Source organism: Prorops nasuta, unplaced genomic scaffold (genome assembly GCF_024137725.1).
Source record: "Prorops nasuta isolate Cenicafe-Biocafe unplaced genomic scaffold, Cenicafe_Pnas_1.2 PNAS00015, whole genome shotgun sequence".
NCBI lineage: Eukaryota > Metazoa > Arthropoda > Insecta > Hymenoptera > Bethylidae > Prorops > Prorops nasuta.
In genome coordinates this window covers 4606063-4629226 of record NW_027116812.1, presented here as the reverse complement: position 1 = coordinate 4629226, position 23164 = coordinate 4606063, and the positions used below count along the sequence as shown (strand labels likewise).

The following is a 23164-nucleotide window of genomic DNA, read 5'->3' as shown; positions in this document are numbered from 1 at the left end:
CGCATATGCCGCGCGCGCATAGCTAGGTGGTGCGACAGTGCGGTCAAGCTGAGGATAAACCAAACTTAAGCAGAAGCTTGAACCAAGCACTACCTAATATCTATCAAGCATGTTACGTAAGCTATAGATTTTAGCCATGTAGAGCTCAAGCTTAAGCTCAAGTTTCTTTTATGGTACTATATGAATTCTCCCGTCGATGACGGTCCGTGCGTTGTGTAATACTTCAATATATCTACCAGATATATTTACGCATACTCGGGGTGTTTTTTAATAATAGTCCGCCATTTTTCTTCAAATGCCGCTCTTTTATTTAAATTCTAATTACTGTGTGTATCCTAAAAATATGTTGTAATAATATAAAGTAGAAAAATTTGATGTAGAAACTTGAGAGATTATTTTATATAACGCTAATTTGTACGCAATGTATTATTATATCCGAAAGCTTGCTGCACTAAATATCTTATGTCATTTACAAAAATAGTTAATGATAATTTTAAGACGTTGCATGCTAATTTTGTTCAATTCTGCATAATGCATAACTTTTAAAAATCAATCGTTGTGTACCGATCACCCCTTGCGTATGAATTGAAGTGAGCTAGAAGATGAGGAGAATTTCTCTTGTCTCGCTTTTGGCGGCTATAGTCTTTTATTAGGTTTTAGCAAACACAATATTATATGAAACGTTACTTATCAGTGTTGTACTTGTAATTTCCTACTAAACAATATAAATACAATATAACGAACCTGTAATATAGTATAATAATTATTATTTTCAGTAGAAAATAACAACTGACTAGTTCATTACGTATAATCATCCGCGGAATAATATCGTGTTTGCTAAGGGATACGAGGGGAGCGGGGGTGAAAAGTGCGATAAGCGGCGCGAATTTGTTTAGGGGCTTTATTTAATAAATGTGTATTTTAATATTATATTGTATACAAGACACATATAATAAAGTAATAGTTATACCGTATGTTTGAAAATCAGTCTCATGTTATTTTGAAGAAGAATAAATTTACTATAATATCAATGTTTCCTACATAGAATTGTATTGCTTGCTCTTGAATTATTCATTCAGTAGCGCATTCCTCGCAGGAAGAAAATTGCAGTTAATTTAAGATAAAGAGGTATAAGGTATACGCGTTTGTTGGAAGTGGCTTTTTAGGCTTCTGCAAGGATAATAAAAGTCTGTGGGTAGGAAGTGGCAGGAAGATCTTCTGGTTAGATGCGTCGTTCGGAGACTGCGCAGCATCTCTCTTGTTAGTGGAGTAGAGGGTGGGAGAGGAGAAATTTCTCTTTTTTAATCCATGGGTGTGGTAGAATGGGGGCATTCTGGTGGGGAGAGTTTCGTGGCGAGATATGCGCGTAAAATCTGCAACCGCCCGGCTCTCCCTTCCCTTTTCTCCCACCCCCCTCTCTACCATCTTTACCCAATCATTCTTCTCATTGGCGCCTTTTAATCATATGTCACTCGAAGAAGCAACAATAATACAGTGTAAACAAACAAGCTCGAAGCATCGATCGAACGCACATACCTTGCTCCGCATATTTCTGTGGAAAAATGTTAACTATGCTTGAATAAAAAATCTTGAAATGCAAATATTGAATAGAGAAATTGGAAAGAAGAGAGCGGGTAGAAGAGGAATAAGAGGAAGTGGAAGGAAGGAAGGAAGGACGTCGGTGGTGGATGGTAATGGTAGTAGTAGCAGCGGAGAAGTAGGAATAGGTGGAAGCGGGGAGTTGTCCTACTAGCACGACCAGCACGACTGCTGTATGTGTGTCACCCTCCCAGCAGCGAGTGCTTCGTTTCGCGTTTGTCGCTCCGCGCCACTCTGCAGCATCTCCGGCTCCGGCAGTTCGGACCCCCACAACGTCTCCTGCTGTCTGCTAGTCTCTCTCTCTGCGCTGCTACTGCCTCCTAGTGAGTCCCATTGACTCGCGTGACACGTGCATGCGAGACCGGTCGTCATACCAGTCAAATAATGTTTCCGCGATTCCGCTAGCGCGAAACTCGGGGCAAAGGTCAATTGTGACAAAAGTGTTGTGTTTGTGTTCCATTCGGCCGTGCATGGTAAGCGATCGCACGAATCTCGGCACGTCCGTTACTCGAGAAACACGAGCTCGTCCCACGTCCTACTCGGTGATGATTTTTCGAGAAGAAAACCAGGGGGAATCCCCGTGCAAAGAAGCACGTTACGTAAAACGTGACTTTCTGGCAAGATTAAAGTGACGTTGGTAAAATTGAGCAAATAAAATGAAGCGAGTGAATTTCCGTGGTGCGAAGGAAAGTCGTGGGCACGGTTTATGATAATATTTAATCCGGTTATAAGAGGTTAGACCGAGGGCAGACCTCGCACGGAACTCAGTCGATGTTCCGGATGCACCGCGTGTTCTTCGTACTCTCGCTAATCCAGTTATATGTCAAGGAAGGCGTCTCGCGAGTCTCACGACCGACTTCTTCTTCCTCTCGCGCGATCTTTTCTATCGTTTCACCAAATATCCGGCTTCGGGTGTGATTCTCTCGTGTAAGTATCGATGAGGCGTCCGATCGGTGAAGAGGACGAGGAGGACGACGAAGATCCACGATAGAGTATGTGTGATAAGAGCAGAAACTAGGTGGAGATAAAGATGGAGTGGCGATCTTGGACAGAATTAATCCAGTGGGCCATCGGGCTTATGGAAAAAGTTTCCGACGACGAGAATCGGTCGAAAAGTGTAGCGAAGAATTTCTGTGCTATGGTGCATCGCGACAGCAGTTTGTGGGTTTCGTAGAGGAGTGTTATTGCGATATTGCTGGATACTCTAGTAATAATAATAATGAAATAATGGGCTTTCAGCAGCTGTTTTAGAGCGTTCGATCCGACATATGTATACTATATAGGATGATCTGCACTGCGGAGAGCAATAGTGCCCTTAAGGAGTCTTAAAAGAATATCGCAAAGGAGCGAGGATGCGCCTTGGGAACGAGGAGAAATGAAGTTATCAGTGTCGGCTTACAGAGCCCAGGCCAGTGCCCACAAGAAGATCCGTTCCAACTATCAGCATCAGCTAAGCTACGGAGCCACCAATCAGGCAGCGTCAGCCCGGACCCCCTCCGATCCCGCAGCGGTCCTTCCTACTCTCAAGGTACATTTTACTCTCGGTTTAACCATTTATTTTTATTCCCCCCCCCCCCCCCTCCACTCTGCCCGGTCGACGGTCGGTCGCTATTCTCTCCTCTTTTGTTGGATGCAGCCTCAGCAGATGTCCCAACGTAAAAAATGTCGAAAAGATCGCCAGTGGTTCGTATCTCAGCCTAATTCTCCTTTTACACATGTGCTATATATATATATATTCGTACAACATTTATACATACATGTGCATACTTAGTACCGCTACCACGCTTCACGCCGCTTTGCTATATACATACACGTTATTTTCAGTTTTACTCAATGAGTCACGTATGGTCTCCTTCACGGGTCTTCGTGAGATTTTCGCCACTGAGATTTGTCAGGATCTTGTCGAGGACCATTTAGAATGGTCCAGTATGCGCAAGGCCTTCCACTATTTGCACGTAACTCTGCTACGTTCCTGGACAGGGTTCGTATGCCAGAGGAGTGCTCGAGTGGGTATGTTACCCATCAAGGGACGTCCCCCCCCCCTCCTCCCCCCTCTTAGCATAAAAAGTATGCTCGGTCAGAGTCATCGGACAGTTGAGTAGAATCGTACGTACATTCGCAACTGAAAAGCTTGGCCGAGGAGCATCGGCAAAAACGAGGTTTAGGGCCAAGCCTCTAATTGAAATTTCGTCGGAATGTTGGGAGTATTGTTCGATGACTGACAGAATCGGATGAGGCAAGATGAAGGATTTTGGTGTTAGCGACGATATTGTTGCTGGTCCTGCGCCGTAACGAAGTGGTTTGTCGAAGAATCGATTGGGTAGCCGATGCGCGGCAGGTTCTATGCCTCTCGCAGACTCTTTTCTCCGTGTTTGCTGCAAGCAAACGACGAGGCATCGAAATAAGAATAGATCAGCAATTAGTTCCGATTGGCAGGAAACGCAAGGGATCCAGTGCGATGCCCCAGCGAGCGATTAGAGTCATGCTGCGTGACGCAGTCGATTCACTCGATACTCCCTGCTCGAGCTACTTTAATTAAGGAGAGTTGCCTAGAGCACCAGCAATGAAATTCTGATGTGTTTATTACTGCTCGAAGCCGCAGCTTCGCGAGGCAGTTTGAAGCTTCTGGGCGAACTTTGAATTTCTAATGCGATTTTATTGAAGAGAAGGAGACAGAAGAATCGCCAAAGTCGGACCACTGCTAGCTGCACATGGTAACTCCCAGGGAAGATCAATATTCCCACCAATCGTATTTCAGCTTCTCTCTTCGACCCTCTTCAACTCACACATCGCATCTCCTACCACACCCACCCACCCCCTCCTCTTCCTTCTCAAACTTTTCTCCCTTTCTTATACACTATTTTCCCTATTTTGTCGAGGAGAGACTGAAAATAACGTCAGAGCATAAATATTTTCCCCTTCCCCTCTTTATCCGCACACCCCTCCCTCTCTCTCTCTCTCTCTCTCTCTCTTTCTCTTGGCTAATCTTTCGTAAGGCGAGTAGGTCCACGAGAGAAAAGTTGCTCCTGAAGGTATCCTAGTCCTACCTAACACGACACCCTCACACCCGGCCAGTATAAATCCATGCTACTACCTGACTCCTGACTTCTCTCTCTCTCTTCTAAAGACCAAAGAATCTTTTCAAGTTAATGAACAAATTTTTATATATTATATACATACATATATATATATGTACGTGTACACAACCACTCTGGTATTCGTCCTTCGAGAGTCCTTGATTTCTTCTTTCCGAACGTGTCAGATTTCATTGGCGATACAAGTAAATCCGCACAACTGTTATAAATGAAATCTGACACGCGTTGTATCATAATTATATAGCGTTGTATATGTATAATCTTGTTAGAAGAAGGAAAGGTAAAGTTTTATGGTCGAGTGCCCGAGTATAACGTTAATCTTTGTAAATATATATATTTATATGTATTTATTCGTTTGCAGAAAAATGATTTATTGAGAATGGAATTATCGAGGGCCGTTAAAGTCTTACGAGCAATAAAATTTGAATTTGATGCGCCGTATCGATCGCGTCCAATTATGAGTTTTTGCGACTGAAGATAAATTAGAGAAAGTCGACTGTGCGAAGAGTCAGGTGGAAATGAAGTTGCGATGGGATCGGTTTGCAAATAAAGTGTCTGGAGATACGGCGCGCCGGCATTGGTACGTAACGCGCGATGGAACGTCAGCATTAAAGTTTACGAGGCGAACTTTGTGCTATTCCCGCGTGGTCTGATGGTCAACGCGCGTTAACGTTAGCCGCGCGCACAGATGCACTAAACAGTTTACTGTCCAGTCTAGTTAGATATAAAAGTGTGGCACCAACTTGTGAATAAATACTCAAAATTGAGCTTTTACATTTTTCTCTAATAGGGTACATCGAACAGTATAGATCTCGAAAGTTGGAACAACTGGGGGATGATCTAGATGCAACTTCTTACAGAAAGGGTTGAATTTCAGAAACTCGATTCCCTCGGTCCATGTAGGTCGTGGAGCGAACTTTTCAGATTTTATTAAAAATGTGTGTGCAAGTTTTATTTGAATTTTTTTTTACATTGTTTTAGTTAAAACGTTATTAATAAAAGATTTTAAAAAGTGAAGTGTTTCTTGTTTCTGAACGACTATTTTGCTCCTTTTTGTTCCAATAAAAACATTCGCAAATAAATTTTATAGAGATTCTACTTTTTTAGGAGTTTTTTTTATATGTAAAGTCTATATTAACTTTCAAAAATACTATTTAAAGAGTGTGGTAATGTTAAAGATTCTTGGTGATCGTGTGTGTGTGAAATTGGTGTTTATTTACTGGGAATTCAAAAATTAAGAGGTGTCTGGTTTCTTCGTCAACAGCTATAAAGCGTTTGATTGATAAAATAAATAGTTCTGTATAACCCACACAGGGACTAGAAAATCAAATTGGTAAAATTCAACCCTCTTTTAAGATAGCGCAGTTAGCTCACGCTCCGAGTGCTCGAATTTCCAATATTTCCGCTTTTCAAGGTATCTCACCTACACGAAAATACACAAGTTAAATTTTCAACGTCGATTTATAACTCAAATGTCTAATTCTCGACTGAATTCACCTCGCTTATACGATCATTGCGCTAATTTGTCACGTCAATCACCGAATTAATTAATCGTTCAAAAGAGAATATTGTCCAAATAATTATATACGATCAACAGTTATTTCTATATTGTTTATTAATTTGCTAATCGTTTAAATGGATGGAACTAATTCACCTCTTGAATGCTCAATTTTTCGCGATTTCTATTTTTAAACTGTCCTCTACACAAAAATACAAAAATTAAATTTTCACACAATCGATTTATAGCTCACACATCTAATTCGACTGAATTCGCTTCTACTTATACGATTATTGCACTAATTTATCACGTCAATCACCAAATCGATTAATTGCCCAAAAGAGAATATCGTCCGAATGATTATATTCGATCAACAGCTATTTCTATATTGTTTATTAATTTATTCATCGTTTATACTGTAAGATAAACCGAAATGTCTTATTTACTGGAAACTAAACATTAACAGATTTTTAGTTTTTCTCATCAACTATTTTTTTAAAATGACGTAACTATAGCTCGCATTTTGATTGCCAAAATTTCCATTATTTCCACATTTCAAGGAATCCTCCCTGCATGAAAATACAACAATTAAATTTTCATAATCGATTTATAACCCAAATGTCTAATTCAACTGGATTCACCTCGCTTATACGATCATAACACTAATTTGTCACGCCAATCACCGAATTAATTAATATTGTCCAAAAGAGAATATTGCCCAATCGATTACGATTAGCAGTTATTTCTTCCTTGTCTATTAATTTGTTAATTGTTTGTACAGGGAGATGGAAATTGATGCCTTATTTATTGGAAAATCAGAAATTAAGAAAACTTTCATCTCTTTGTCAACACTTCTAAAGCTCCTGATTGATAAAATAAACAGTTCTTTATAACCTATATACGGGGACGAAAAAATCCAATTGGTAAAATTCAATCTTCTCTCCAAATTTCCAAGCTAGCTTGTCCTATTAGTGTCCGAATGTTCATTTTCCTATATTTCAAGACATTTCCCCTACATGAAAATACAAAAAGAAAAATTTCACAATCGATTTATAACTCAAATGTCTAACTTGACTGAATTAATCTCATCTATAACATTTATTGCACTAATGTATCACGTCAATCATCGAATCATTTACCACTAAACTTATCAAGAAATTTTTTATACACGTGTGTTTACATTTAAAAAGATTTATTTCACCGCCAAGTCGTATCTTTGGTGTTAATTGCCAAAAAAAGGATATCGTTTCAATCGGTTTACTATCGACACTCTTCTTTCCGCCTTATTTATTAATTTATTAATCGTTTCAACAGTGAGATAATTCTCGTAGTGAAACTATAAATAATTCTCTACGTTTTTTCTTGTTTTTGTCCCATGGGGAATAGTTTGCTGTTATAATGACGAATGGACTGATGGCAGTTGGATATAAAAGAGTCATTAGGGCACCGTTACACCGGACTAGTGTAATAATAACGACAAGCGTATACCCGGCTTCCCCTAACACAGTGGTGACGTTGAGAATATAATACTATACAGTATACCATACTTAGGTGCGCCAGTTTTTACGACAGAACGTGCCAACAACTTCCTCGTAGACATTTCTTAATGTCGACTCCTTCGTCTACGTGTGTCGCTAACTTTACTCCTTTTTTTCCCTATTAGTTTTTTGGTTAACGCTACCCTCCACTAAACTAGAAAAACACTTCGCCTTGCTCATTTACTCCCCTTTCTCTGGAACGCTTTTTCCATTGAAATTCACTTGAAATCACTGGCTTCCCCACTTTTCCGCTGATGAAGTTTTTCTCGGCGGGTGTTCTTTTGCTGGAGAATTAAACAAATGTTGTGTGTGTGTGTGTGTGTGTGTGTGTGTGTGTGTGGAAGCTCAGTTAAGGATTGATCCGTTGAAATAATTAATGAGGGGGAGGGTAAATTGAGAGAGAAAGAAAGATAGAGAAAGAAGGAGAGTGAGAGAGAGAGAGAGAGAGAGAGAGAGAGAGAGAGAGAGAGAGAAAAGTAATTAATGCTACGACCTGGATAGAAGGAAGAAGGCAGAACTAGAGGGCCATCGCATCGTATAATGGTGAACGAAAGCAATAAACGCTTGGTGAAGCTGCGGCATGGAAGTTAAATTCTGAGCTAGACGTGTAACTGGGGGTGAAGGGAAGATAAAGGGATTATGTATAGGGTGGATTTGACCTATAAAGCCTGGGTATTATCCAATCTCCTTTTTCAAGATATTTATATGTCTGTATAGAAATTACTCCATGATGGTTGTCTCTTCTCTTAAAATAATGCACTACTTAAAATTTCTCAGTCGTCTACTAAATCATTGATACGTATCACTGATATCCGTTTCAACTATCGAGATTCGATGCTGGAGCAATTATTGTAATCGTTTTAATAAAAAAAAATGGTGTAAAACGTTTATTTTACAGAAAATATAAGCGGAATATCAGACAATAGCTTAAGCTGCTTTACGAGTTCTCGCGAGATTACTTCTCGTGCCAACTTTCTTGGATGTGTGTGTGTAAGAGAGTTAATTGATGACTGGAGGAACTACTTTTCAGTTCCTTCCATATTTTCTTCATTCAAGTACAAAAGGCTCTTCTATTCTATCGGGGAAAAAATATAAAAGAGACTACATATTTATTGCACATTATGAAAATGTTCGCTACTTGAAATTACTATATAGTCGCTATTGCAGGCTTCTCGCCAGACTTTATAAGAAATATAAAAGCCTTATATGGAAAGGTGTATTATTTCCCCGAACACCAGGTATTTTATACGATTATTATACATCATATACGCATATATGTGGGATATATGAATGTTATTAAAAAAAAGGGAGTTTTATGCGGCCCTTAGATTTAGCCCTTAAGTGCACTCTGGCCTAGGAATACCATAAAGTGCAATTGAGATCTTTAGAGACACCCTACTTAATGAAATAGTTATAACCGTACGGACGGCTTGAAATTTCGACCTGGAAAAATTCTAAAGAATTCTTTTGGAGAAACTTTATAAATAATAATTAGTTTGCTGGATTATATAGAAAGAAATCTCAATCTTCTAACAATGCAAAATCAAAGCATTTGTAGTTTTTAATATTTTAAACTAATATTTTACCTTGATAATATTAAAAAAGATGCTATATTTAAATTGAAAAAAATTGTAATAGAAAAAACGTCTTTTGAAAAGGGTATTTATTTTGAAATTTGAAGCGTCTTCTAAATCTCGTTCTCCTTTGCTTCTCCCTGATGCATCGAAATCATCTCCGGACTCTTCTGACACGATCACTTTTCTCGTTTGAAATATTTTCTCGAAAATCCTCGTGGCGATTTTCCTAATGGACTTCTCAGCAGAGCTGGAACGTAAATTATATATATAGTACATCATTCAATTGTTAATAATATATTAATAAAATCCTTGCTAAAAACAATTCTTTTTTATTTACTTCTCACTCTTTTTACATGCATCGTTAAATATAGGATTTCTCTTTTCCAATAAATTAAATGCTTATAGTGTGTTCAGGTTTTGCTGAGTCCTCAACCTAATTTTCGCGGATTTTCCCATGAAAGCTGGAATTCACAGCTAACGCTCTATACTCTAAAGACAATACTACCAGCTCACACTACGTGACGCAGTATGAATCAATCTTACCTACGAGGGCGTGGTACAATTCATAAAAAATTCCTTAGGAAAGCAAGAGACCCCAGGTGCTCCTTACGGTTAATAAACCATATTTTCCCTCGAAACTCACTGTATTTCTTTTAAATGGTTACATTTCTACAATTTAAAAAGCAGATAACAGTGCAACGTATCTAGAGTACTACTAAAGCTGTATATTACAGAGACAATGCTATCAGTTAACATTACGTGACGCAATACGAATCAAACAAACCTACAAGGGCGTGGTAGAAATCTTAACAATTTTCTTGGGGTTCCAAGAAAACCCAGATGTTCAAACGCAGAAAAAAATATTACGTAATTTAATACAAATGTTTATGCAGCGTTCAAGCTTTTAACATATTGTTGAAAAAAAAAGAATTCTTTTCATACTTACTTTTTTCTCTTGTTACAAACACAGTTAAATATAGAACTTTTTATCAATAGATTCACAAAATTTAATGTATCCAGGATCTCCTGAGTCCTAAACGTAACTTTCATGGATTTTCCATGAAAGCTGGAGTTCAGTTAATGCTCTATACTGTAAAGACAATACTACTAGCTAACACTACGTGACGTAGTATGAATCAATCTCGCTTATAAGGGCGTGGTACAATTCTTAAAACATTCCTAGAGAGACCAAGAAGTCCTAGGTGCTCCTTAAGGGTTAATAAACCATATTTTCCCCTGCAAATCACTATATTTTTCTTTCAAATGGTTAGATTGTGCAATTTAAAAAGCAAATAATAATACGATGTAACTGGAGTTCAATTAATGTTCGATATTGTAAAAAAATATATTATTAGCTAACATTACGTGACATTGTACGAATCGCTCTTGCTTACAAGGGAATTGTACAATTCATAAAAAATTCCTTCGGAAACTAAGACACTACGGATGCTCCTTAGGTTGATAAACCATATTTTCTCTCGAAACTCACTGTATTTCTTTTAAATGGTTATATTTCTATAATTTAAAAAGCACATAACAGTGCAACGTATCTATATAGAGTACTACTAAAGCTGTATATTATAGAGACAATGCTATCAACTAACATTACGTGACGCAATACGAATCAGTCAAACCTACAAGGGCGTGGTACAAATCTTAACAATTTTCTTGGGGTTTCAAGAAAACCCAGATGCTCAAACCCAGAAAAAAATATTACGTAATTTAATGTACGTATTTATGAAGTGTTCAAGCTTTTAACAAATTGTTGAAAAAAAAAGAATTCTTTTCATACTTACGTTTCTTTCTTGTTACAGACACAGTTAAATATAGAACTTTTTATCAATAGATTCAACATTTAATGTATTCAGGATCTTACGAGTCCTAAACGTAAGATTCATATAGATTTTCCATGAAAGCAGGAGTTCAATTAACGCTCTATACTGTAAAGACAATACTACTAGCTAACACTACGTGACATGGTACGAATCAATCTTACATATAAGGGCGTGGTACAATTCTTGAAAAATTCCTTCGGAAGCCAAGACACTCTGGATGCTCCTTAAGGGTTAATAAACTATATTTTCCCTCGAAAATCTCTGTACTCCTTCAAATGGTTCGATTCGTGCAATTTAAAAAGTAAATAACGACATGACATAATTTAATGCACGTGTGTATATGCAGTGTACACGCTCTTAACGGATTATTCGAATAAACAATTCATTTTATATTTACATTTCACTCTTTTTACACGCGCTGTCAAATATAGGATTTCTTTTTTTTTTTTTTTTTCAATGAATTCAATGTTTAGCGTACTCCTTTCAAATGGTTAGATTCATGCAATTTACAAGGCAGATAACGATATGACGTAATTTAATGCACATTTGTACGTAGTGTCCACGCTCTTTAACGGATTATTCGAATAAACAACGTATGATTAGAACGGATGCTTTTAGTCTTATTGCAAAAAGAGAAAATACTATCTAAATTAGTAGCTATTTTTCTAATGCTTCATGATTACTTTGCATGATAAAATGCCTGCTGGTGTTGCGTCCAATAGAAGGACGGTATTTTAAATTGAATGAAGGATATCGAGTGAAATTAATCTAGAAGCAGCGTGAGTTTTGTACAGTATTCTCGATAGAGCACGATTAGATTGAAGTGTAAAGTTTGAAGCTTCTGTGTATCGGATTTTGCAAGAAACTTTAATCAGTTGGATCGAATAGGATTTTCACAGTGTTTTGATAGCTTTTTAACTTTGATTCGAAAGGCATTAGTACCCTATACTCGTTCGAGTGAGCCATAGAATTTTTTTCATGGTTTAGGGGGAGAGGAGGAAGGGGGAGACAGGTAGTAGGCAGGCTCTTAGGCACGCGTGCACACAGGTTAAGTGGTTTCTATCTCATTACGGCGCCCCGAGCCCAAAAGAAGCTTTATATTCCGGCTAGACACTGTTCCACATCAACTTAACATAATAATAGAGGCCACCGAACAAGATATCCCTCGGATAAAGCTTTCTTCTTACGCTAGTCCGGAAGATTCACGCTGAATGCTGATTCCTATCTTTATCACCCCCCTTCCCCATTTTTTATATCAACAATTATTTTTAACTCCATCAATTTTTCTATTTATGGTTCTAGCTTCGTCTTGTTTTATTTTTAATACCGTACTCCTTCGTTTTTTTAGTATTTCTTCAGCATATAAATCGCATTAAAGAAATTCGTGATGAGTAGGTACTTATATAAACCTCTTTTGTCTTTTTTATATTGGTAATTATTTTTAACTTGAATTTTTCTATTTGTGGGTATAGCTTCAATTTGCTCTATTTTAAATATTGTAATACCTTCGTTTTTCAAGTTTTTCTTCGGCATATCCATCATACAAGAAAGACTCACGAGTATGGATGTAAACCCCTTGTGCCTTTTTTTGCATCTACAATTATTTTTAACTTCATCAATTTTCCTATTTATGAATGTAGTTTCATTTTGTTTTATTTTAAATAGACTACTTCTTTGTTTTTCTACTTCTTCTTAAGCAATTCTGTATGAATCATTGATTCTTATTATATAAGGTCCGTCAGATAAATTGACCCAGACCATGGAGTAAAATTATGTTTATCTTGAAAACTAGAAGAGAGAGAAATTCCAATTTTTAGTATAAGACCTTTTTCAGTGCAAATCGAAAGACGTTTTAAAAAAGTCTTCTACAAAAAATTGTTATCTGCTACAGTTACGATGTTAAAGAGAATTTTATGCCTACAGTCTGTGTCATTTTATCTCTGGTGAACCCTTATATATCAACCCCTTCTACCTTTTTTATATTAAGAATCATTTATAACTTGAATTTTTCTATTTATGAATCAAGCTTCGGTCTCTTTTATTTTAAATACTATCCTACCTCGTTCTTCCCCTTTTGGAACTGCAGTTGGATCATACAAGGAAAGGAGGAACACTCAAGTTGAATGCGAAACTCATCAATTTTCCTACATAAGGATCGACTTTCATTTGATTTTGCTTAATTTTATTTTAAATTCTGAACTTCTTTATCTTCCAGTTCTCCTTAAGCAATTCTATATAAGCTATATGAGAAAGGTAAGACACACCGAGTACTATGATTCCTATCCAATATCACTCTCCTCATCTCTTATTCATACCAATAATTATTTCTCACTACATAAATTTTTCCATTTATGAATCTAGCTTAATTTTGTTTTATTTTAAATACTATACTCCTTCGTTCTTTCACTTTTGCAAATACAAATAGATCATCTAAGGAAAAACGGACTCCTACTGAATTCTGATCTCATAAATTTTTCTATTTAAGAATCTATCTTCATTTAATATCACCTCTTCTTATTTTAAATACTGTACTCCTTCGTTTTTCCACTTTCTTCGATCAATTGCATATAAATCATATGAAGAAAGCTTGAACACTGAATCATAAAGCTCGCAAAAGGAAGGGGTGGGGGGATTTTATGAGAGCATAAATTTTCTTTCCAATGAAATTGACTCGCGTGATACGTCAAATGTTTGCGAAACTTGATGTAACTACGATTATCCCCACTATCACTGGACGATATGATTAAAAATGTCGAAATGTCAGGGAGTATATACAGAATTTCACTGAATATCTCACTTAACAGTTGAGTAGTTCTACGTTGACTGGGTCAGCCAGCTGTGGCTGTTTGCACGAAGCGACCTAATTACTAATTAATCTCTCTTCTGATAGGCGAGATTAGGCTTATCTGGATTCACAGCAGCAGTAATGAAATTCCATTAAGGTTTTATTTCTATTTTTCACTCGAGCCGTCACTCGTCTGAAGTTTGCCAATGTTTCTGTGGTGGGCAAAGAATTGGTCAGATTTATCATTGACTTTTCTACTTGGACATTGTATTCGGTGCTTTTGGCTAACAGAGAGTGACGAAATAAAGCAACAGCGAGTTGGGAAAAGGGCCCTAGGCTAGTTTGCTATACTGATACGTGACTAGGGAGCGTATATATAGATATTCACTCCTTATATAACGTATATCAACAATAAATATTCACCTCGTATAATCCCATATTGCTTCATGCAGTCAGTCCGGTCATCTCTGCTGAATATTAATGCTTCTTTAACACATTGCGTAGTATTTAATGCGATGCCCTGCAAAATGCTCGCTATTCGCGCTTGGACACAGGGAAGTTAATGTGTGTGCACTACGACCATTAGCCTCAAAAGCTGCACTCTCTTTTATAATTCCATTCCTATTTTTCTTCCTCTACGATTGACGTATCGATTTCGTTCGGCCTGCTGTCATCTACCAATATTCTACTCCCCTCCCACCCCCCCTCTCTCACTCCTCCTCTCTCTTTATTTTTACGCCTCTTCTCGAGATTTCTCATAATGGCTCCCTTGCATTCTCTTTTATGACTCTCAATCTTAAGGGGTAGTTGTGGCCTTCTTTTTCACAAACTCCACTGAAATTTTTACGACAGGTACCTACTACACATCGATCCAATCTCTTCATATCAAAATCTTCCTCTCGAGTTAAATAAAGAGAGATGAGTGCTTGTGCTTGCTTCTTCCGCGTCTACAATAATAATAATATTAATGTTGAGTCAATAAAATATTATGACAGAGACTGTATAGGGTAGATAGTGCCTCGTTACAGTTAACCGTGCGTTGAGAAATTGTGTAACAAGGGTTCTGTGAGAGATAAACGTAATAAAGTTCGATTAAAGGATTAGCGCGAATTTTTGATCTACTTTGACTGCGTTCCGGGTTGCACTTTATTACTGTCATTCTCTCCACTTGCCATGTAGCACGTATAGCGTTAAAAACGTTCCTAAATTCTGTTAGGCACGTGGGAATGTTTTAGGAATGTATTTGATATAACATATTATGCTATACAAGTAATTCACTGTCATTCTCTTCACTTATATTTCGTTTCTCGATGTGTGTGTATAATAAACATATATCTACAACATAAAATATAAAAATATTGCAGTTAATTCTGAAAAAGGATTTACACGAATTTTTGCTCCACTGACTGAGTTTGTGATAGTACTTTATTGCTTTCACCTCTCTTCTTATATTTCATTTTTCGATGAATAACTGTCTACGATATAACATATAAAAATATTGTGATTAATTCTGAAAAAGGATTTACATGAATTTTTGGTTTACTGACTGTGTTTAAGTTAGCGCACCACTACTAGTGTCATTTTCCCCTTAACAATTTTTTTCTTCATGAATGTATATCGATATACAACATAACAACCATTTATATTTCGTTTCTCGATGAATAACTACTACATGCAGCATGATAAATCACCTATTCGTTTGTCGATTAATCATAACTATACTGTATCTACAAGTTAACATATAAAAATGTTACGTTTAATTCTGCAAAGGATTTAGATGAATTCTGGCCTACTAACTGTGTTTATGATAATATTTTGGTGCTTCTACTTTCTCTACTTATATTGGTTTCTTTATGAATATCAAGTTAGCTGCAACACATCATAACCACCTATCCATTTTTCAGTAAATATAACAGTCATATATCAATATAAAACATAAGACACTATAGCACTATTATGATTAATTTCGAAAAACGATTTACACGAATTTTTGGCCCACTAACTGTGTTTACGATATCTTTTTATTGCTGTTACCCACTCTACTTACACTCGTTTCTCCATGAATAACTATACCTATACAATAAACACAAAAACATTGTGGTTAATTCTGTGAAAGATGATAGGCTACTCGTGTGGAAAACGATGGATATTGCTTGATACTTTTGGCAATAGGAAAGAAAAATGATTATCTTGTGGAGAATTGCAGTCGAGGATGGAATTGCAATAAGGACAGCTTGTGGTTCCTAGATAGCTGAAAAGCTGAAAGCACGTAGTATACATGTGTATACTATGTGGATGGGAAATTGCAATTTCCAGCTCAAGAGCATGATTCGTGTCTCTTACATCGCTCGCTACTGCTTTGCAAATCTTGTGTCACGAGTTTCTACGAAGGCTTCCAGCACGCAGCTCATACGTTTATATATTTATATATATATATATATATAGAATTGAGATACATTTATTCGATGCATGTGTATCAATAAGAATCTTTTATTATTGCATTGAATCAAGTCGTAACTTGAGATTCGTTAGATTTTCTATTAAATACAATTAATTATACTCAACTACCTGCTGTTTACATACAATTTGTAAATGTTATGAAAAGAACACTCCATATTAGCCCCGAGCTACAGCACTGTATTCGAGTTACGATTTTACATAAACACGTGGGTTAGTTTAACCCAGAATTTCAATTGCATATATCACGTGATATAACACATCGATTTCCAAGCCTTTTTTATCATTTATACACCAGATGGGATAAGACAAAAGAGAAGGGATAGTTGAAAATGTTGTAATTATACAGGTACCTGAGGTATTTTATAAAGAATTAAATCTCTCCACAAAACTGCAAACTTTAAATTCTACTTAACTACCTACTGTTTCTGTATAATTTATAAATTTCTTTCGTGAAAAGAGCACTAAATATTAAACCTAATCTACGGCACCTTACTCGAATTACGATTTTAAATAAGGAAATGGTTTAGTTTAACCTAGAATTTTAATAATTAAATATCACGTTACACAATGTACCAATTTTTAAAGCTTCTTTTAATTTGCACGTCAGATGGTAAGACAAAAGAGGGAATAGGTAAAAACGCTCTAATGACGTAGCTACTTGAGGTACTTTAAAAAGAATTAAAAATCAACAAAATTGCAAACTTTACACTCTAAAAACCTTAGAGATTACTCTATGCCAATATTATTTTAGCTGACAATTAAAACTCATTAACAAAAACTGCGAATTAATTATCCGCATATGACACATGACGTAATGCATAAATTTTTAAATCTTTGTTTTTAATTTGCACACCAGATGCGGTATGACAAAAGAAAAGATAGATGAAAAGACTCTAATTACACAGGTACCTGAGGTATTTTAAAAAGAATGGAATCAACAAATTGCTAACTTTAAATTCTATAAACCTTCTGGGTTACTCTAAGCCAGTGTTGTAGTAGTTGACAATTAAAGCTCGTTAACAAGAACTACGGATTAATTAAGTAAGCCAAGCTTTGTTATACTCATCGTAATTAGAGGCTGTTGACATTGATCGAAGAGAAAAGTGATCATATGAAAAGAAAGTTGGTTGAAATCCGGTGACGGTATCGTTATCACGATGAAAGAATGCCATTGCGGTTTCATCGGCATAAATTTTCATTTGAAAACAGTATTTCGTGTCTGAACTCTCAAGTAGTCTGAACAGCTAAAAGCAAATAAACTCCTTACTCGATCGTGAATCATTCGAAACGAGATAGAATAGTAATTTTTCCAGAGGAGCTTTATTGATTCTGCAAGAGACAGAGACGGAGGGAGAAGAGCTCTTGAACGATTTGTGCTTTTCACGAAAGAGGGCTTAGGAATCCAAGCTCTTACCACCAACTTTTTCATTTAATTACTCCCAAAAGCTGCCAACTTTCGTCATTTCGGTCAATCGTTTCTAGAAGTGGATGAGCTATTGGCAATTGTGACACGTGTCGATTAGACGAGGATGAGAAAAAGAAATTTTCTCTTATATAGATATTTTTTCCTTTCTTATAGCGAGATACTGAGAACATTTATAAATCATTCGAATCATAAATTTCGATCAATAGTACCAATGGGCGAGCAATTAGAACGTTTATCAAGCTGGTACAGTCGAATGAACAAAATTCAATCAAACTAGTGTACTTATTTAGTACTATTTATATGCGCCAATTAATGGGCCTTATTAAAAATCTTGTGCTTTTACCAAATTCGAGGAATTCTTAGCATGTAGCGAGATTGATTAAATTCGGTATAAACAATTTAAATAGTTTATTGAAAATAAATGTACAAATAAATTGTTGGTTGTGGCACCTTTATTTAGTGTTATTCGCATGCTAATTAATTGCTGCGATTAAATTTACTAACCCCCTATAAATTTTGAGAAATTCTGGTTTTTTAAAATTAGATATAGCCAGTTAAAAAGTTTATATTGAAAATAAATGTACAACTAATTCGTTGGCGCTTTTATTTAGTACTACTTCTGTATTAATTAATTGCCGTGATTACATTTGTAATGCCCCTAAATAAATTTCAAGAAATTCCTGGTTTTACAAAATTTAGCACAGCTAGTTAAAAAGTTTACTGAAATTAAATAGACATTTTTAGCGCTTTTATATATATAGTGTTATTAATGTGATAATTAATTGCTATAATTAAAATTACCCTACCTCTAAATATTTCGGAAAATAACTAACCGTTTCGAGCTTTACAAAATGCAGCATAACCAAATTAAAACGTTTGTTGGAAATAAAGATACAATTAATTTCATACACCACTAGTTAGCATTTTTTGTGTGTTAATTAAGATGAATCCCTCGGTAAGAGAGAGGAGGGTAGCTAAACGAAAGAGATAGAGTGAATATTCGAGAGTGAGGGGAAGAAAATGTGGCAACGTGGCTGTTACGCACACCTCTACATAACTCAGATCCAGCATATTGAACCACGTACTAATCGTGGTTAGGGCTGTTTAACACAACTTTCGTTTTAGAATCTAAGATCAAAGGCGCTTTTTCGGAGTATTAATTAATTAACTAATTATTAATATTAAAATAATTTAGATTTAAAGAAAAATTGTGGAATAGAATCTATTTAAACCATAAGAAAATATATATAGTTGATCCGTTTTGATCCAAAACAGCACAAATTTTATCTTCTTTTGCGTTACTGAAAGTGATAGAAAAGGTAGACGGATCTTTTTGTCACATATATTCTTATAGTTTTGGAATAGTGTGCTATTTCAGAATCTGTCGTTATTTTTTATCTATCTCAACGTATCTTTTTAATATAACTGTTTAAATCTTTAAAAATGTGAAAATTTTCAGATTAATTTTCAAGCATCTGTAATAGTAGTTGTGAAAATAGAGTTGTATTGTACAGAAAATTGGGATCGGGTGGCATACAGATGTGTATTTTATAGTTGACAAGGTCAATTAGAAAACTTCAAAATTGTGTACTCAATATGGCGACGATTTTGTAGGAAAATGATAATTTTTCGCATTTTTGAAAATATTTTTAATTATATCAAGGCATATACTGGCGAATATTATTCACAAATCTGTATCCTTGTTGTTGGAAAATGTTATCATTTTCTTTCATGAAATATACAAAAAAAACAAATGAAATTAAAAGAAAAGGTTGATTTGGCCCCATGCTTTCAAATGGAAAGTAACGTTTTTCAACAATATAGGAATACCGATTTTTCAATAATATTTGCCATTGTCTATGTTCAAAATAATTGAAATTATTGGAGAAAATTTGAATAAAAAAACATTTTTTTACAAAATCCTTCCCATATTGGTTACACCACATTCAATTCTTCTAATTGGCCTTGTAAACTTTAACGTATACATCTGTGATCCTAACTTTCAGTATACAACAAAACCTCATTTTCCAAAATACAATTACAGCTGACTAAAAAATAATTTTGAAAAATGCGTTGAGTTAGATACAAAATAATGACAGATTCTGAAAAAGCGCACTCCAAAACAATAACACATGCAACAAAAAGGTATGTCTATGTTTTCTATCTTTTCCAATAATGAAAAAAAAATATATATAAAACTTGTGCAGTTTTGGATAGGAACAGGTTAATTCCATAGTTCATTATATAGGCTTTAAAATAAAATCAATGAAACTTTTCCCTTTGTCCGCTACAAGGCAGGAACACACAACACGCGCGCGTTCACCACTGGCTACATTTACTAGAATTTCAATCATTACGCGAACTCTTGCGAAGATAAGAGCTTTTATTTTTACCACGCACACACACACTGTACCTCACCGTTTTATCGCATTTCGAATGATTATATTTAATTAACGATCGATTAAGAAAAGTCCGCGAATTCCCGTAAAACTGTTTAAAAACGGCTATGAGAGTACACGCGCGCTCGATAAAGGCGAGAGACCGGGTCACCCTTGCACGTTCGCGGGTAGAAAGTTTCAAAGAAATGTCAACAACGGCCGTTTCGAAGAAAAACAAGATGGCGGTGGAGTCGGGACCGGAGAACCTGTCCGGGCAGATCCGATAATGGAACATTTTGCGCTGCACCTCAATATTCAATGGAATTTTTCAAATATAAACTTTTTTAACATCACTATACACACTGCACTGCAAGGCGATTTGAAAATGTTGGAGAGTTAGGCACTTCCGGTACCACTTGACACTTCACTTCGACATTTTGTCGTATTTCAAGCGATTTTCTAATGAAAAATGAAGAGAAATGCGAATTCCGTCGAATTTATGCGATGAGATTGCACTGGCGCGTGAAAAAATTGTAAAAAAGTGAGAAAAGCGTAAAGTCCGGTCACTCTCGCTGGCGGTCGAAGATTAAAAAATTTCGCCGCGGCCGCCATGTTGGCGAAAAAGATGGCGTCGGCGCGAGGCGAGGGTAGAACCTGCTAGCACAAATCCGAAAACTGGTATCAGTTCAGTTTTCGGATTTGAGCTAGCAGGTTCTACCCTCGCCTCGCGCCGACGCCATCTTTTTCGCCAACATGGCGGCCGCGGCGAAATTTTTTAATCTTCGACCGCCAGCGAGAGTGACCGGACTTTACGCTTTTCTCACTTTTTTACAATTTTTTCACGCGCCAGTGCAATCTCATCGCATAAATTCGACGGAATTCGCATTTCTCTTCATTTTTCATTAGAAAATCGCTTGAAATACGACAAAATGTCGAAGTGAAGTGTCAAGTGGTACCGGAAGTGCCTAACTCTCCAACATTTTCAAATCGCCTTGCAGTGCAGTGTGTATAGTGATGTTAAAAAAGTTTATATTTGAAAAATTCCATTGAATATTGAGGTGCAGCGCAAAATGTTCCATTATCGGATCTGCCCGGACAGGTTCTCCGGTCCCGACTCCACCGCCATCTTGTTTTTCTTCGAAACGGCCGTTGTTGACATTTCTTTGAAACTTTCTACCCGCGAACGTGCAAGGGTGACCCGGTCTCTCGCCTTTATCGAGCGCGCGTGTACTCTCATAGCCGTTTTTAAACAGTTTTACGGGAATTCGCGGACTTTTCTTAATCGATCGTTAATTAAATATAATCATTCGAAATGCGATAAAACGGTGAGGTACAGTGTGTGTGTGCATGGTAAAAATAAAAGCTCTTATCTTCGCAAGAGTTCGCGTAATGATTGAAATTCTAGTAAATGTTGTCAGTGGTGAACGCGCGCGTGTTGTGTCTGTGTTGTGTTTACATTGTGTGTCCTGTGCTTGTAGCGGCCAAAGGCAAGTCTCAAGGACTTTCATAGCCTGTAAGTCTCATTGATTTTATTTTAAAACTTAATAAACTATCGAATTAATATGATCGCGCTCATTTTCGACTGGCGACGTTGTCTCATCTATCTTCAAACACAGTATTTTTAAAACACTTTATAATTTTTTTATCCAATGATCTATCTTGCTAGCTCTCTTTCTTTGAGTTTCGTGGCATATATTTCAAAAATAGACCAAATTTCCATGCAAATTTGAATGTTGTTAATTAAGTTTTATTATTTTAAGCTACAATAATGTAGAGATTTTTATATAGATATGCTTCCAATGTAATTTGTCAAGTTCTGTACTATTATTATTCCGGAACTAAACGGTGAAACGCTATCAAATGTTAATACGACATTTATTAGGCTTTCGTTAAATGTGTTGAAAATTTAAAGTTTCTCTTAAATAATCTGCAATAACGATTGAACCACCTTAATTACTTTGTACAAAATTGGATTAATTCCAACGTTCTAAAAATATCGACAAAAATTCAAGGCAGGTTTAAGTATCATTTACTAAAAATTATTATGTTGAGCTACAGAAATAGAAATTCATACAATTATATATACGTTCGGTGTAATTAGTCAAACTTTGTACTATTATTATTCAGAAACTAAACGGTAAATTACGCTATCAAATTTTAATATGACATTTATTAGGCCTTCGTGAAATTGTGTTGAAAATTTAAAGTTTCTCTTAAATAATCTGCAATAACGATTGCACCACCTTAATTACTTCGTTCAAAATTTGATTACTCTCAAGGTTCTAAAAAAAAATCAACGGTTTTCTGAAAATTAGATTTCTACAAGTTTCGCGAAATTTTCGTCGCTCCTACGTGTTAGTGGACTATCCGAAACGTAGTTAAATTTAAGTACGGCGCACACGAAACTAAATTGAGAAAGCCGATTGTTCCTATAAAGTCTGATGAATGCTAACGAGATCAATATCCTTGTAGGAGCCATCGAAGCTTCTCGCACGGAGATTGATTTGCTTTTTTCGAATGTTCAACGAGAGCTTTAAGAGGAAATCATTCTACTTCTTGTAGTAGCAGCATACATATTTAATCTGGCACTTACATTCAGATTCTCGTTTAATTGTTATTAGCAGCACTAGAGTTTAACGATGACTAGTAAAACTGAGATAATAAGATGCCTGTGAGATTCACTGAGTGATCGAGGTTCAATCCAAAATCTCTCTCTCTCTCTTTTTCACTCTACTCACCCTGCACCCCCCCCCCCCCCGCCCTATCTATCTCTTTACTCTCTTTTTATCTTTCTCACTCTGTCTCGCAAGGTTAACAAATTAATCCTGGTGTCCTCTTAAAAGACGAGAGCTTTCAGAGCTTTTCCCTAATTCATTAATATCCCATTCTAGCTTTCGAGCCCGGCATAAACTGCGCACCGGTAGATCGAGCGATAAAACGGACAGCCGCAAGAGCAATTTGTCCCGTGAGATA

General features: G+C 36.3%; 1 protein-coding gene across 5 annotated transcripts in view; it reads left to right on the top strand.

The window, feature by feature from the left end:
• Positions 1 to 1741: 1741 nt before the first annotated feature.
• Positions 1742 to 23164, top strand: part of Cngl (Cyclic nucleotide-gated ion channel-like) — a 39764-nt gene continuing 18341 nt past the window's right edge. For 3 of the 5 annotated variants that reach the window (XM_066736746.1, XM_066736744.1, XM_066736743.1), the window contains exons 1-2: positions 1742 to 3127; positions 3236 to 3282. In XM_066736746.1, the coding sequence (XP_066592843.1) occupies positions 2975 to 3127; positions 3236 to 3282 (200 nt within the window). In that variant the 5' untranslated portion in view covers positions 1742 to 2974. Of the gene's footprint in view, positions 3128 to 3235; positions 3283 to 21677; positions 21705 to 23164 lie in introns of those variants that run through there. The other 2 variants (XM_066736745.1, XM_066736748.1) reach the window with 2 other exon arrangements.